The 13,230-nt window shown below is 41.0% G+C and overlaps 1 protein-coding gene across 3 annotated transcripts in view; it reads right to left on the bottom strand.

Annotated features, from left to right (window-relative positions):
* CAPZB (capping actin protein of muscle Z-line subunit beta) overlaps positions 1-2,322 on the bottom strand; it is a 44,965-nt gene extending 42,643 nt beyond the window's left edge. For all 3 annotated transcript variants that reach the window (XM_035901844.1, XM_009646480.2, XM_035901845.1), the window contains exon 1: positions 2,215-2,322. In XM_035901844.1, the coding sequence (XP_035757737.1) occupies positions 2,215-2,322 (108 nt within the window). The remainder of the gene's footprint in view (positions 1-2,214) is intronic.
* Positions 2,323-13,230: the final 10,908 nt, after the last annotated feature.

Here is a 13,230-nt window from a genome sequence, read left to right as displayed (position 1 = left end):
AGGGTGCCATCTTTTATAATTCTAACACAAGTTTAATGAACCTCCTCACGCTCGTCATGCTTTTGGAGTCTGACCTTTTACTTCAAGGAGATTATTGTCTGGTAATGGTACAGGAAACAGAATAAAAACGTCAGCTGTAAAAGTTTGGATGAAACTTGCCAAAAAAGGTCAAAAAGCTATTTGCCTGAGTCTGGCTTATGATGTTTTTGGAACTATTACAGGTGGCAGTGTATACGCTGCTCTTGTCTAGCCAGAGTGTAGACTTGAGTCTTGCAGCCGTCAGGCTGAGAGTGGGCTGCAGAAGAGGTCTACAGATGTCTCAACAAGAAAGAAATCATACTGGATTTAACAAATTATTTCATCTCCACCGCAGAGAAGGCACTGCAGTGACTAGTGGAGGAATCACACAGACCTTCCTTCTAACAAGCATCAGTCAAACTGGTCTGTTTCATGTTACACTTGCAATATGAAAAGAAGCCCAGTGAGCGTGTTGCTGATGGAAAGCATGTAGAGCACTAATGAGCACCATCCAAAAGCAATTCCAACATTTAGAGGTAACCAGCAATTTTCTGAGTCATTAAAAAACCTCATACCAATTATACAGTCAAACTTACCATAGCTCCCTAAACAACTCATTGTTTTGAATGGTCCTTGGAGCTGCTCAAACCCTGATATCTATTCAGTCCTCCAAATTTCATCAAAAAACCAACCGTGTCACACCAGATCGTATCAATAATTAAGTTATTCTGTGTCCTACCTCCAGCAACAGCCACAAAAATGATGCTTTAGGTCACCAAGAGTTTTGGTGGCACAGATGTAGCCAATTACTAAATGGTTTCAAGAAAGAGAAATAATCCCTTCCTGCAGGGAGTAATTCCTTTCCTGACCCACAGAGCTTTCTTACCTGTACCTTGGCTTATGTTACTAAAAGCAGTATTTACAGTTTGATTAAATTTAAAGTCAGCCACAGCTTTTTGACCATGGGACTCCTCCAAAGTTTGCTAACACCAGCTTCAATACCACTTAGGAACTAAACTTTTACTTAGCAAGCAGCTGCTCTTCTGCACACAAAGATGACAAACAGCTCGGACACAATTTAAACAGTTTAAGAGGTACTAGTTCAAATAGCTGCTCTGTGCAGAACCATCAGGTTTTTAGGGTCTCTCAAGACAAGGTTTCTCAACATCATGCATAAAATTCAGACCCGCCACAGAAAAGGGATGTACTTCTCACTACAGATAAGATGAAAGGCTTAACTGAAAGGTCTAACAGCCCTGTTCCAGCCTCAATGTGCTCTGTCTGCAAAAAATATAGAAGCTTAGGTCAGAAATAAGCCATATATTTAGACTGGACAATAGAAACAAACTTTCCCAGTTGCCCATATGGTAGGTTCTATATCAATTAAATCCATATTTCATTAATACTTTAAGTTACTCCAGAGGCAAGTGTGCCACACGCAGTTTTCAGGGACGGTTGACACTAGCCTATCATAGCCCAACTGTGCATCACAGGATGTGCAACTAATTCCTGTGCAACTAATTCCTATGCAACTAATTATGAGCCTATGCATCCTTCTCAAGTTAGTTTTCTTCATTAGCAGCTTATAGAAGGAAAACAAATGTTCTGGGGCAAGCAGAAAACAGGTATCGGGCACAAGATGTTTGGCCAGGTTTTTTTTTTTTTGGATTGTCAATGGACTGCAGAATACCTGATACAGCATAAATTATAAATCGGTTTGGGTGTTCTCCAGAGACCCAGTGTTCTGACATATTCTGTCTCAGTAACGTCTCTGAAGCGTGTGCACATTGACTGCACCTACCGCATAAGTCCTGTGTCAAACTACAAACAGGCAGGTGGTTTATCAGGAGACAATACACACATACAAGGGCATGCATCAACCTTGTGTAAACTGTTCCAAATGACTTTTACTAAACAGCAGCCTCCAAACCGGTGATGACTTCATCAAGAAAGCTGCTAATGACCATTCAAAAAGAGTGTCTGTGCATAAACAATAGTACCTGTTGGCTTGCCCAAAATAAACATGTAGATTCCTGACATTGTTTGGGCAATTGCTGTATTCTTCAACCTCACCAGAAGACAAGGAGAGAAACAAATCACCACACCTCCGAGATGCTTCAGGAAGTATTCTCACATACCAGATCTTCCTTAAACCCAGGACTCAGCTATTACTTGGTCAGAGCACCCAATACTCACCAAGTCAATGAGGTCACTGAGATTCTTCTCTATCTGCTGTGGAGGCAAACGCCTCATCAAATCCAAGGCACAATCCAGCTGCTGGTCACTCTGCAGAAACAAGAACATCCTTCTGTCACGATACGTACAGGTAATACATCATATTCACACACACAAGAACTGCAGCGCTTGCTGACTCCTCTGATACGAGAGATACAGTTCCTAGTTCTAAGCAGCAGCATGTTTTGTATTAATACAAATAGATTTCAATAAATTTCAGTATCATTTAATGGCGTTCTAGACTACAGATTTAAAAGCGCATCTTTAACTGGTGTCACACCCCCATTTTACCACCATGCTGTTGATGGAAAGGAGTCCCAGTCCCTACCTCACCAAAAACTGTTTCCAATGTTTGTGCAAAAGTGTAATGCATTGTTTTTCCATGCTATCTCAATAATAATCTGGATTAGGGAAATGAAAGTTCCTTCTCCCAAAGACTTTTTAACACTTCCTCATTTGTGTTGTGCCATTCAGCTTGAGATAATGAGGATCCAAGACAAATTCTGTTCTAACATGGAGCATGCTCTCCCTCCTTCAGCTTTATCAAAAAAAAAAAAAAAAAAAAGAATGAACCATGCAAAGTACAATGCATTATTTCATTTTTGCTACAAAAACATACACCAAAAGCTGCCTGTATCTGAGAAATCAGGGACTTGGTTATTTCAAGAAAACACAGCAACATACTCCAAAGGGCTTATTGCAGCCAGTCTCACATCCAATTCTGACACAAAAACAACCCTTAAACTCCACTTCAGAGTCAGAAAACATGCAACAGACATTACCACAGACACTTGATGAGTTGACCCATGTTCCTGACATAACCTTTAGCTCTCCTTCTTGCCAACAGATATAAACAGATACTCTCCTGCAAGCCTAAGAGTACCCAAAATCTGCACGAGATACTTTGATCACCAGGTCACCAGGCAGCTGAAGCATAGCTAGTTTGTTTTCACTGCTTCTTCCCCTCCCTTTTTTCTTTGCTATTTCTAGCCACCCACATACAATGAGCTTAGCTTTAATTTCTCCCTCCTGTGCTCTGCCAAGCTCCAAAACTTTTATTTAAGAAAGGCTTCAAAACTAAAGCAGTTACATTATCACATTATTCAAGTAGCAGCCCCCAGGTCAGGGAGAAACAGGAAGCGAAGTTTCCTGCAATTAAGCTATACCCTAGCAATGAGGAAAGGACAGAGCTCTCAGTTTAGTGAACATCCATTACAAAAGCTGTTCTTTATAGGTACTACCCCTTCACTATCAAAAGAGAAACATTTTACTGCCAGCAACTCAAGACAGCCTGGTCTGGGGAGATTATGTATTTATTTCTCATCCAGTTCAGATTGTAGGACAATCTTTGTAAAATATTCCAGCTCTACAGACAGTGAGGCATCAGCTCCCATATACCTGCAATAGTCTCCTGAAGATCTGAGTCTTCAACCTGAAAAGCAGGACACACTGACACCGAGAACAGAAGTTTACGGCAGTCACTTGTTGTCATTGAAAGAAGACGCATTCAAGTAATGTACATACCCCCCCCATACTCTTTAAATACTCATATAACATGACAAGCAAATCCTTGGCTGAAATGAATCTGAAATTATTTATCTTGGAAAGCAACCACAAATCAATCTCTGAACAGGCTCTCATCACATTCATGCACAAAAGTGATGGCCAAGATTTTCAGAACTTTTTATTTATCTTCATTAGATGCTCACGGGAAGCAAAAACTACTCTACTTTTTGCTGCTAACCTTTCAGGCCCCAGAGAAAGATATTATTTAGATGGCCGACGCCTGCCCAGCTCCAGAGCCAAGCTCAGGCAGGGGATCTTTCTTACCAAGTATTGTCTTTACCTCCCACTATCTCTTACGTCAAGAAAGGAAAGCTGGCACACCGTCACAAGGTCATGCTCCTCACTTGGGGATCGTGGGAACACTTACGGAGTTAAGAACCACCACTAAAGCCCGCAACCCCAGAATAAGTGTTTTACAGCGCAACAATTTTGAAATAAACTACACTGGATGAAGGAGTACCTACATTTGCAGTGTTTTATGGATTAACCAGAAGAACTTGGACTCATCATTTTTACAACAATATATTCAAGAACAGCTGTAGAAAGACACGAGCAAGACTCTCTAAGTCAGAAATTCTTAAAGGAGTGCAGACATGGCTGGCATATGTGGCTCTGTGCAATGGAAAAACAAAAATATCCAAGCACATACTAACAGTGTATTTTTCTGGTATCAAAGAGGTAAAAGCAAGGCTGAGCACCAGGACTCTTCGGTTTTCTTGCACAGCATTTAAGTAATTAAATGGCTTGCCAGAAGATCTCTTAAAGCACTGAAATAAAGACAGGTTCTGCTGTATTTCTGTCTCTAAATCTGTGGGTATATGGTCACTTTCATCCAGCGTAAATCGTGCTGGCAGTTAAAAGGGCAACGCAAAGCACACAGATTACAGAGCAGAGCGCTACCTTCGGGTACTGGGTACATCTGGTGCCTCCTATTCCACAACCGAACAGGTAATTCTACCAGTATCTTTTGTTTCTGGTTCTGTCACTGTAGGTGAAGTGAGGTTTTAAAAAACAGGTCTGTGGTCAAATGCATCCTTTGGTTCCAGACCTCTGCCCCAGCTGGAGTTTCTAGAGTAGCTGTAGGTACTTACATACAAAGAGATAGGAATCACATCCAAGGTACCAAAACCAGCAGCACATGGTTCCCTGATTTTACAGAAGAGTGAATGCTCCCAGGGATGTAATCCTACTGCAGTTTTGACAGCAGCATATTATTAAGAGGCACTGAAAAATCCCACAAAGCCTTCACAGCACCTTTGTAAGAGGAAGGTGTTCTTTGGAAACTCGGCATGTGTGTCACCTACCTCACTACAATTGACCCAACCTACCTTTCTCTTCTGGATTTTCATTTGCTTAATTCTCTTATAAGACTACATACTGAAGATGTGGTTGCTTAACAGATCTCCAGACAAAACATTTTTTACAGAATTCTTGCCTCTAGACATGAAGAGGCTTATAAACCTCTGCTCACTGAGACGGCGATTAGACAGGCCGTCTCCCAGTCTGGGCTGCTCTCGAAGCCAAGCTCTTTGAGGTTGCAGGACTTAATGAGCTTAGTGTTTACTTGATGTTTTCCACCATTCCTCTGTTTCATCCAGCACAGAGCTCCTGTGGAGGAGTAGGGAGTTCAGACAGAAATTCTAAATGAAGTTTTATTACAGCTCAACTCACTGAAGGATTTAGAGATCATAGGAATCTCAGACTGAAAATATTAGCTTAGATGAAAGCTCCTTAATAACTTTCCTCTAAAGATGTTTGGCTATCTAGAATCTCCATTTAAGCATCTGCTATAGTGTTCCCATGGTACTACCACAGGGAAAAATGTTATGAATATGTCTATAGGAGTAGTTATGTTTGTTTAGCTTCCTTTGCCTGCATCTGCTCTGCTCTTCAGTCTCTCCACTGTTCTTAGCGTATTTCCAAAAGAAAAACCCTCTCAGAACAGCCACAGGTATCTGGTCATCTAGGCACTCTGTGATGAGGCTCAAATAGACACAAATACTGCTGGATAAAAGGCAGTTGTATAAATGTGCAGTTGCACAGAGGCCCAGTAGTATACTTTTAATTCCATTCATACTGTAAGCAATATTGTTCAAAGGCTGAGTATGGGCAGATGTCATTCAATGCAGAACACGTATAAAAACCCCAGGAAGTTTGGTTTTGTTCAGGCATTTTGAGAAGGTGTGTTTGTGTAATAAAACAATGTGTTTCCGTTTTCAATACTTGAAACAAGGGTGTGGTCATTGTTATTCATTTTAAGAGCAAGGGAGTCTTCTGACCTAATATTTGTATGCAGTTACCATGAAAGAGGGTCCAAAACTTCAAAAATTAAAACTCCCACTCATCACGTCCCCTAAACCACACAGCTCCTTAGGATAAGAAGGGACAGGGCACAGGAATAGCTGGCACTTGTTAATGGTGCCCAGCCAGGATACCGTGCACCGATAACATCAGGCAACAGGAGCCAACCCAAGATTATGCAAACTTGCAAGCAAATAAACCACTTCTCACGCAACTGTTCCAGTTCATGGCACCCAGATACGCTCTGCCAGACTAAGGGAACCATACCGCATTTGCATTATATTTGGCACAGAATTGTCACCTGATAAGTGTGTACCCAAAGCTTTCCAAATATCAGTGTCACTGGCAGAACTGATAACACTCCACAGAAGCTACGCTTGTTTTCTCTTTTCAATAGACACTAGCAATCTGACGAGTTACCACCTACAAGTATTTTGCACTTCTCTCTTTAAATATCTTTACAAATGCATTTCACTGTATACACTTACAGAAATTCACAGGCTTTATTCACAAGTTTTGACAACTCTCTGTCGCTGGTTACCCGAGACTTAACTTACACTCTGGGTTTTCAGAGGGTTTACACAAACCTGCAGCTCTACCCATTTCAAAGGCTAAACCATTCTACTTGAAAGAAGGTAAAGGATTTCATTTAAAGCTCCCAGCCTTACAGTCAGCAGAAATTTGCTTCTATTTATCACAAAGACCTGTAGATTTAATTCCCCGGTCTTCACAGCTTTGTTCCTGATAGCTCCTGCTCGTTTGCCTATGTTATTGCTGAGCATAAACAGAGTTAGGCAGCTTCTTCAAAAAGAAAAACCAGGCTGGTTTCACTTCTGTATTGTATTTCTATATTACACTACCCGGAGCAGACTCCCGAACCAAGAGAAACCAGCTGAGATAGTTCAGTGCTACCGCAGTGGTAGCTTCTCCCTCTTTTAGACCTTTCTGGGACATAAGCCACTTGGGCCACCAAACCTTTCCCGCCAGCAAGCCAAATGTAACACTTCTATTCAAGGCATGATTGGGCTACCTACCCCCTTTCCCATCTGTGATGCCAGCTGAGGAAAAACTGGGTGACTTAAAAAATCCCTTCAGTCGTTAGGATTAAGGTAAAAAAGCCAAACATGTGTAAGTAAGAGCATCCATGATTTGGCCCATGCTTGACCCTGAAATGCCACGGCTGTTAGGCCCCTGCAGCTAGGCTGTAACAGATAAAACAAAGGTCTTCGAGCTGCTTTGAGCACAAGTTTTGCTCGAGACTGACATCTGAAAAGTTACCAAATTTAAAGCACAAGCTGGCATCTCAGTTTTCAGAGAACAGAAGCATAAGATAAAAAACTGAAGGGGCACCATAAATAGAACATTTGCTCAACTTATCCAATTTGAAGCAATCGCACATCAGATCACTTTGGTCACTGGTCAGTTGACAAGCAAAATATCTTCATGAATTAATCCAGGGCCAGAAGTACACAACCAGCAAATTACTTCTTTTCCTTCCTTTTATGTTGCAGACATACCCCAAATTGTAAATCATATTATTTCCTGTCAGTTCTCCCAACAGGAATGTCTGACTAATGTTTCGGCTTTGTGGTACTAAAACACTAAATTTTTTTAATTGAAACAGATACCCTGCTTCCCCTCCTGCTTGTCATTCTAATCCTTGCCAACTTCCAGAGCTCAAAAGGCAGAAGACTCCCTTTTCAAATTACACAATAGCATAGTATTACTGCTAGAAGCTTTAGCAAAGGGTTGAATTATTGTAACCCCTGTGTAATAAAAAGTACAGTAGTATGTTAAGTTGCAGGATTCCCATCTCAGCTGTCAGCATTCATTTTTTAGAATATTAGATGGGAAGGGGAATAACTCTGTAGTATCTATGAATCCCAGACAAGTTTTGCACTCATGATGTTCCCATCAACTGCACATATTCCTTGCAATCTGGTTTTCTACATTATTTTTCCCTTGACTATTAACCTTCTTCTGGCAGATCCTATCTAAAACCATTTGTAATATACTTAAAAAAACAGAGGTTCCTGACAGCAAGGTGTACTAGTGGGAGAAACAGCGATAGCACACTTCAACATTCAAATGTAATAAAAGCTGAAGATACACTATGCTGTGGATAGTTACAAAAGAACAAGTCAAAGATTACTAGAAGAACATGACGCTGATGCAGACTACATTCTCCTTCTCTTGAACTACTTCTACCTTTGTCTTCTCTGGTTCGGATGGGATCCAGTGGCTTTTATTATCTCAGACACCTGGGACCAGATCGTACATTTAGTAACAGGTTTAGCTCAATTTGCTGTGGTCACATTACTGCTGTGGTAAAGACCAAACAGACAGACCAATAGCTGAGAGTGCTTATTCCATGAATTACAAGTGAGAAGGATTAAAGATTGAAATAAAAGCAAGGAGCAATGGATTGGAAAATGTTAGCAGACGCTGCTGTACTCTGTCTCCCACAGCTCCCTGTAACTGGTATTTACTTACAGAGCAATTGTGCAAGTCACCTCACAGCTTTTGAGTCAGCAAATCCTTCTTGGAGACGTTCTCCTGCAGAAAATTATTTCTTTCAATCTACTCTGCTCTAACTTTTAAAACAATTGAGCACACTATGGAGAAGCAGTACCAGCCCCAATTAATGACTGAAAACACCTTCATGGCTTGTTTTCTAAATTCAAGACCAGGTGTTGTACACAGCGACAAATGCACCTGCATGCTTGTCAAAAAACAAGAGGTCTACTCTAAACCTCAGAAACACTGACCAGCTTTTGTTCTACATTGGTCCAGAAATTTAATACACGCTAATTAAGAAAGACAAGTGCTCACAAGGGATCTCCTCTTTAAAGAGATTCTACAGGAAAGAGTAACTTACATGTCTGCTCCAAAGACTCAAGCAGGGAAGTAAAATAATCTACTGGAAGGAGAGCAAATGAGGCAGCTTAAGTTTCATCGCCACCAGCACACTAATGACATTGGATACTTCTCACCATTTCAGGCTGACAGCACAACTATGTCAAGTCCTCGACAGATTAAAGGAGTGGCAGTGGTCTAAGACCAACTACCAAAATGATCTCCTCCTCTGTTCAAGCTCCACGAGAGCCTCAAAGCTTGTGATCAGCATTTTGCCAAATCCTCATTTGTTGCTTTACCTTTAGGCAGATGCTTTCAAGCATCCTCTCAAATCATGCTTTGTGTTTGACTTGGCTTCATCATTCTTAACCTCTAGATCAGGTAAGCATTGTTCACTGCTCATGGAGCAGTACCCAACATCCTAGCTCAACTCTACAAACAACCACCAAGTGGATTATAACGCACCAAAGGCATTTCCATTCATTAGTTTCTAAATAAACCAGAGCCGCTTGCATTACTTTATTAAGAAGCTCAATCTTATGGAACAACCATTTGTGAAGAGTTTTTTCTTGCTAGTGTAAAACATAACAGCCCCTGATAGCCTGGAGCAGGCCATTTGACTGTAATTCACTATTTGCTGTAGAAGAAAGTATTCAGCATCTCCCGGAGTACGTTCTGCAGCTAGTCCACACTCCTCAGAGCTGTTTTCTGACTAGATGGGTTTCAGTTCCTGTTCACACATCTACAAAGGTGTGCAAGTACACAGTGAAAAAAAAAAATTAACATTTGCTTGGCACCTCCTTCCCAGCAAGGAGGTATTTCAAGATGGTAGCTACCTGCATCTGCTAACTAATTCAACATCTATTTCTTTGGTTTATGTAAAGTCCAGCGCGAGTCTCCGTCACCTATCCAATGAAAAGAGCCACCACGTACAAACAGAAAAGCAGGATGGTGTTAGGTTAACAGCTGGACTTGATGATCTTAAAGGTCTTTTCCAACCTAAACGATTCTATGGACCAAGAACAAAGCTTTCTGGGAACAGGCTATTCACCTTGACCTTTTGCCACCATCATTAATGATTTCTGCACCAGTGTTTGTCTTCTGGGTAATAGAAACAATGTTTTATTTATTAAACTTGTCATTGAACATGACAATGTAATTTACTAGCTTTCATCTGGTGCCAAGAATTCCTGTGAAGCATAAAGTTTGCAAAAAGTCATTTCCCAATAAATATGGGCATCAAGTGAGTGTGCAATCTATTAGTCCCACATGAAAGAGTAAAATGGGGACAGCAGTAAAATAGCTACAAAGAAAAGTTGCACAGACTGCAAAAAAGCATCACTAACTTTTAATAAACGGGATAAAAGATGCTGAAGTCGACTATAGAGCTGAACACCTTTGCCCATTAAGAGATTTAATTAGACTAATGTTACTGTACAATAGGGATTTCCCCCACCCCCATTTTAAGTCTGGATTTAACACAAAATAACATTTTCTTTGTTAGATATGACTACAGATAGGAAACCTTAGCTAAACAAAATGAAGAAAGTCTGTTAGAGCACAGCACTGAGATAGGAGAACTTGTCCTGATTTGGCAAATGCTTCGTAAGGAAGCCTGTAGTGTCTGCCTGATAGTTTCACTACCAGAACAGATGTTGGCTTGAGCACAACTACGCATGTGCCCCTAAAAGACAGACATTCAGACACAGACAGCTTTACTGACAGTGGAACCATTCGGTGTTACTTAATGCATCAAGTAACTTCAGATGCCTCACAACGTTTCCTTGTCACCCAGTCCAGCACCATTCTGCAATCATTTTCTGTAGGCTCAGAAGGACTTTGGTGGTGTGCAGGCAAGTCAGTCTTGCTTTCTAAAAACTGTGAAGCTACCACCTAACCACCCTCCTTCCCACATCGCTTGCTCACACTGACTCACACCAAACAAAGGATTACTGCCAAGCGGCTAGTAAAGTTTTCAAGTGGCTAGTAAAGTTTTTGCAGCCTGTGCAACAGGAAATTGTTCACAGGATCTTCTTCCTGACCTCATCAGCCCTTATGTAAAAACTCCCGTTACCTTTGCAAGATCCTTTTGTACAGCTCTTAGCTTCAACCCTGCACATGTATCCCAAATTACTGATTAATACTCTCTCATCCCCATCCTCCTACTTCATTCTTTCACTGTAAACCTACTAACTGGCTAACTAGGTTAGTTCAGTCTTTGAAATAAGCTAACACAGTAGGTCTGTGTGGGTTCCTAAGTCTGACGACCTGTTTTTCACAGTCACATTGCCTTCTTGCCTTCCATTCAAATATTAGTGAGCAAGCACCCAAATTAGTCTCTAGAGAAGGACCACTTAATTTTCACGGGGGTCTATTTTTTTTTTTTATCGAAACCGTAATTACTACAAATGCAACAGCTTTTGAGATTCAACACTGCCACATCCACAAGTGTATTTTTTGTGATGCTTTCTTTTAATCCTGTTAATGCTGGATGATCTTTTCAAAATGCTCTTTTATTCTACGTGCTGCTTGTTTCATGTTCAAATCAGTCTGGTCATGAAACTATCAGAAGAGGAACCGCTCAATTCAAATCAAGAATTTTTTTCTTGCAGAAACAGCGAAGTTTGGTAAGTTGGTCCTGGCCTGACAGATCCAAGTTCTCCTTCCAGTCAACTGCAACCTAGATTTTTTTCATGTGAGAAGTTACTTACATCAAAAACGTTTGAGAAAGTTCAATTATAGCAGCAGGGAGACATATACCCTATCGCCAAGGTGACAATAAACAGAGACATGCTTACTGAAAGCATAACGAACACAAACATTCGACATCACCAACTCAGTCGAATGCTTTATGCCAGCCTGTCTGTAAAGCCCATGTCACTCCAGGTAAGCGGCCGCCACGCTCACAGTTGCTGGGTTTAATATACTAACTCAGCACTTTCCAGCGTCCTGAAGTCTAGTAGCCAGGGTTGTAAATTCACAAGATAACTCTGGCAAGTAATCGGATGCCTGGCAAGGCAGAGAGGAGAGACAGAGTGGTTATCTAATTAGCCCTCATCCCTGAATGTTCTCCGATTGCCTAAAAGGTCAAAAAAGTAGGTTAATATGCCTTTTGCTTGTGTCTAGCAAGACATACCTTGCTGACTACCCTGCAAAGCTTGCAAGACAGTTCAATTTTGTCCAAGGGATTCAGTGCTAAGGATTTCAAGTTTAAACTAGGAAGCTAATGGCTTGCCTATATTTAGGCCATAAGAATATCACATCTCCACCTAACAAGATATTCATGCTCCCCAGAATTCCTTCCCATGCTGTAATTCCTAGGCTTGCCTATTCTTTCAGTCTTCTTATGCTTTCTTTGCCATTTCCGAACGTCTGACCTACCCTCAAGTCAGAGCTGCAGACAGACAACATGTGATCTAACAATACATATGAGTTCTGCAAAGCTTTTAATAAATTTAAGTAGTAGAGACAGTTTATGCAGGAGCAATGCTTCACGTAACATGCACGTGCCAGTTTCAATCCATGTCAGACTTTTCCTTCAGTTTAATACAAAGTTAATACTCATTCCATTTGGCCAGTTTTCACCTTACCAAGCTCTGATATAGCTCTGCCTGTACTAATGGCTACGCGAAAGTTATATTTGCCCATCCAGTGGAGCACTGTCAATAGTCAGCCAAGATCACGCCCATTCTTAGTGTTATATCCAAAACTCTCTGTGATAACCCCTAAATTTGCACAGCGACAGGACTCATTGGATAAATACAGCTATTAACTGCTGTGGTCAGCGTAATGCAGCTGATATTTTACCTCATTCCTCCATTTCATGGCTCTCTCCTCCTTTGAATTAACTCACCAAAAGACCCATCTCTTGTTTCTTGAGCCCGTCTCAAATTGCAAGCCAGGCACCAACCACCTTTGCTAGCAGCAAGCTTTTTTTAAATCCTGATATTTACCAAAGCAAAAATAACCAGGGAAGGCAGGTAACAGGACATCGCTTTCAAACTCAGCAGTTTGTCTAATGGAAAAAGTAGAAAGTATCACCTGAAGAAATGCAAACAAAAGTCCCTGAGAGAATGAAGAATATTTTATTTATGGTGGCTTTAGGCAACCACTAAGCTTACTTCTTCAATGCAGTCTCAACCCTTTTTCCTTCTGCACAAAATCCTCTTACTTAAGGACTGTTTTCAGTCTCATTTCAGCTGATGCTGCTAAAATTATTAGATGCTGGGTTCTGCTTTCACCCAGGCTGGTAAC

This window comes from Egretta garzetta, unplaced genomic scaffold (genome assembly GCF_000687185.1).
Source record: "Egretta garzetta isolate BGI_Z169 unplaced genomic scaffold, ASM68718v1 scaffold69, whole genome shotgun sequence".
Classification (NCBI taxonomy): domain Eukaryota; kingdom Metazoa; phylum Chordata; class Aves; order Pelecaniformes; family Ardeidae; genus Egretta; species Egretta garzetta.
Note: the sequence above shows the minus strand (reverse complement) of the source record. Positions and strands in the feature narration are given on the sequence as shown.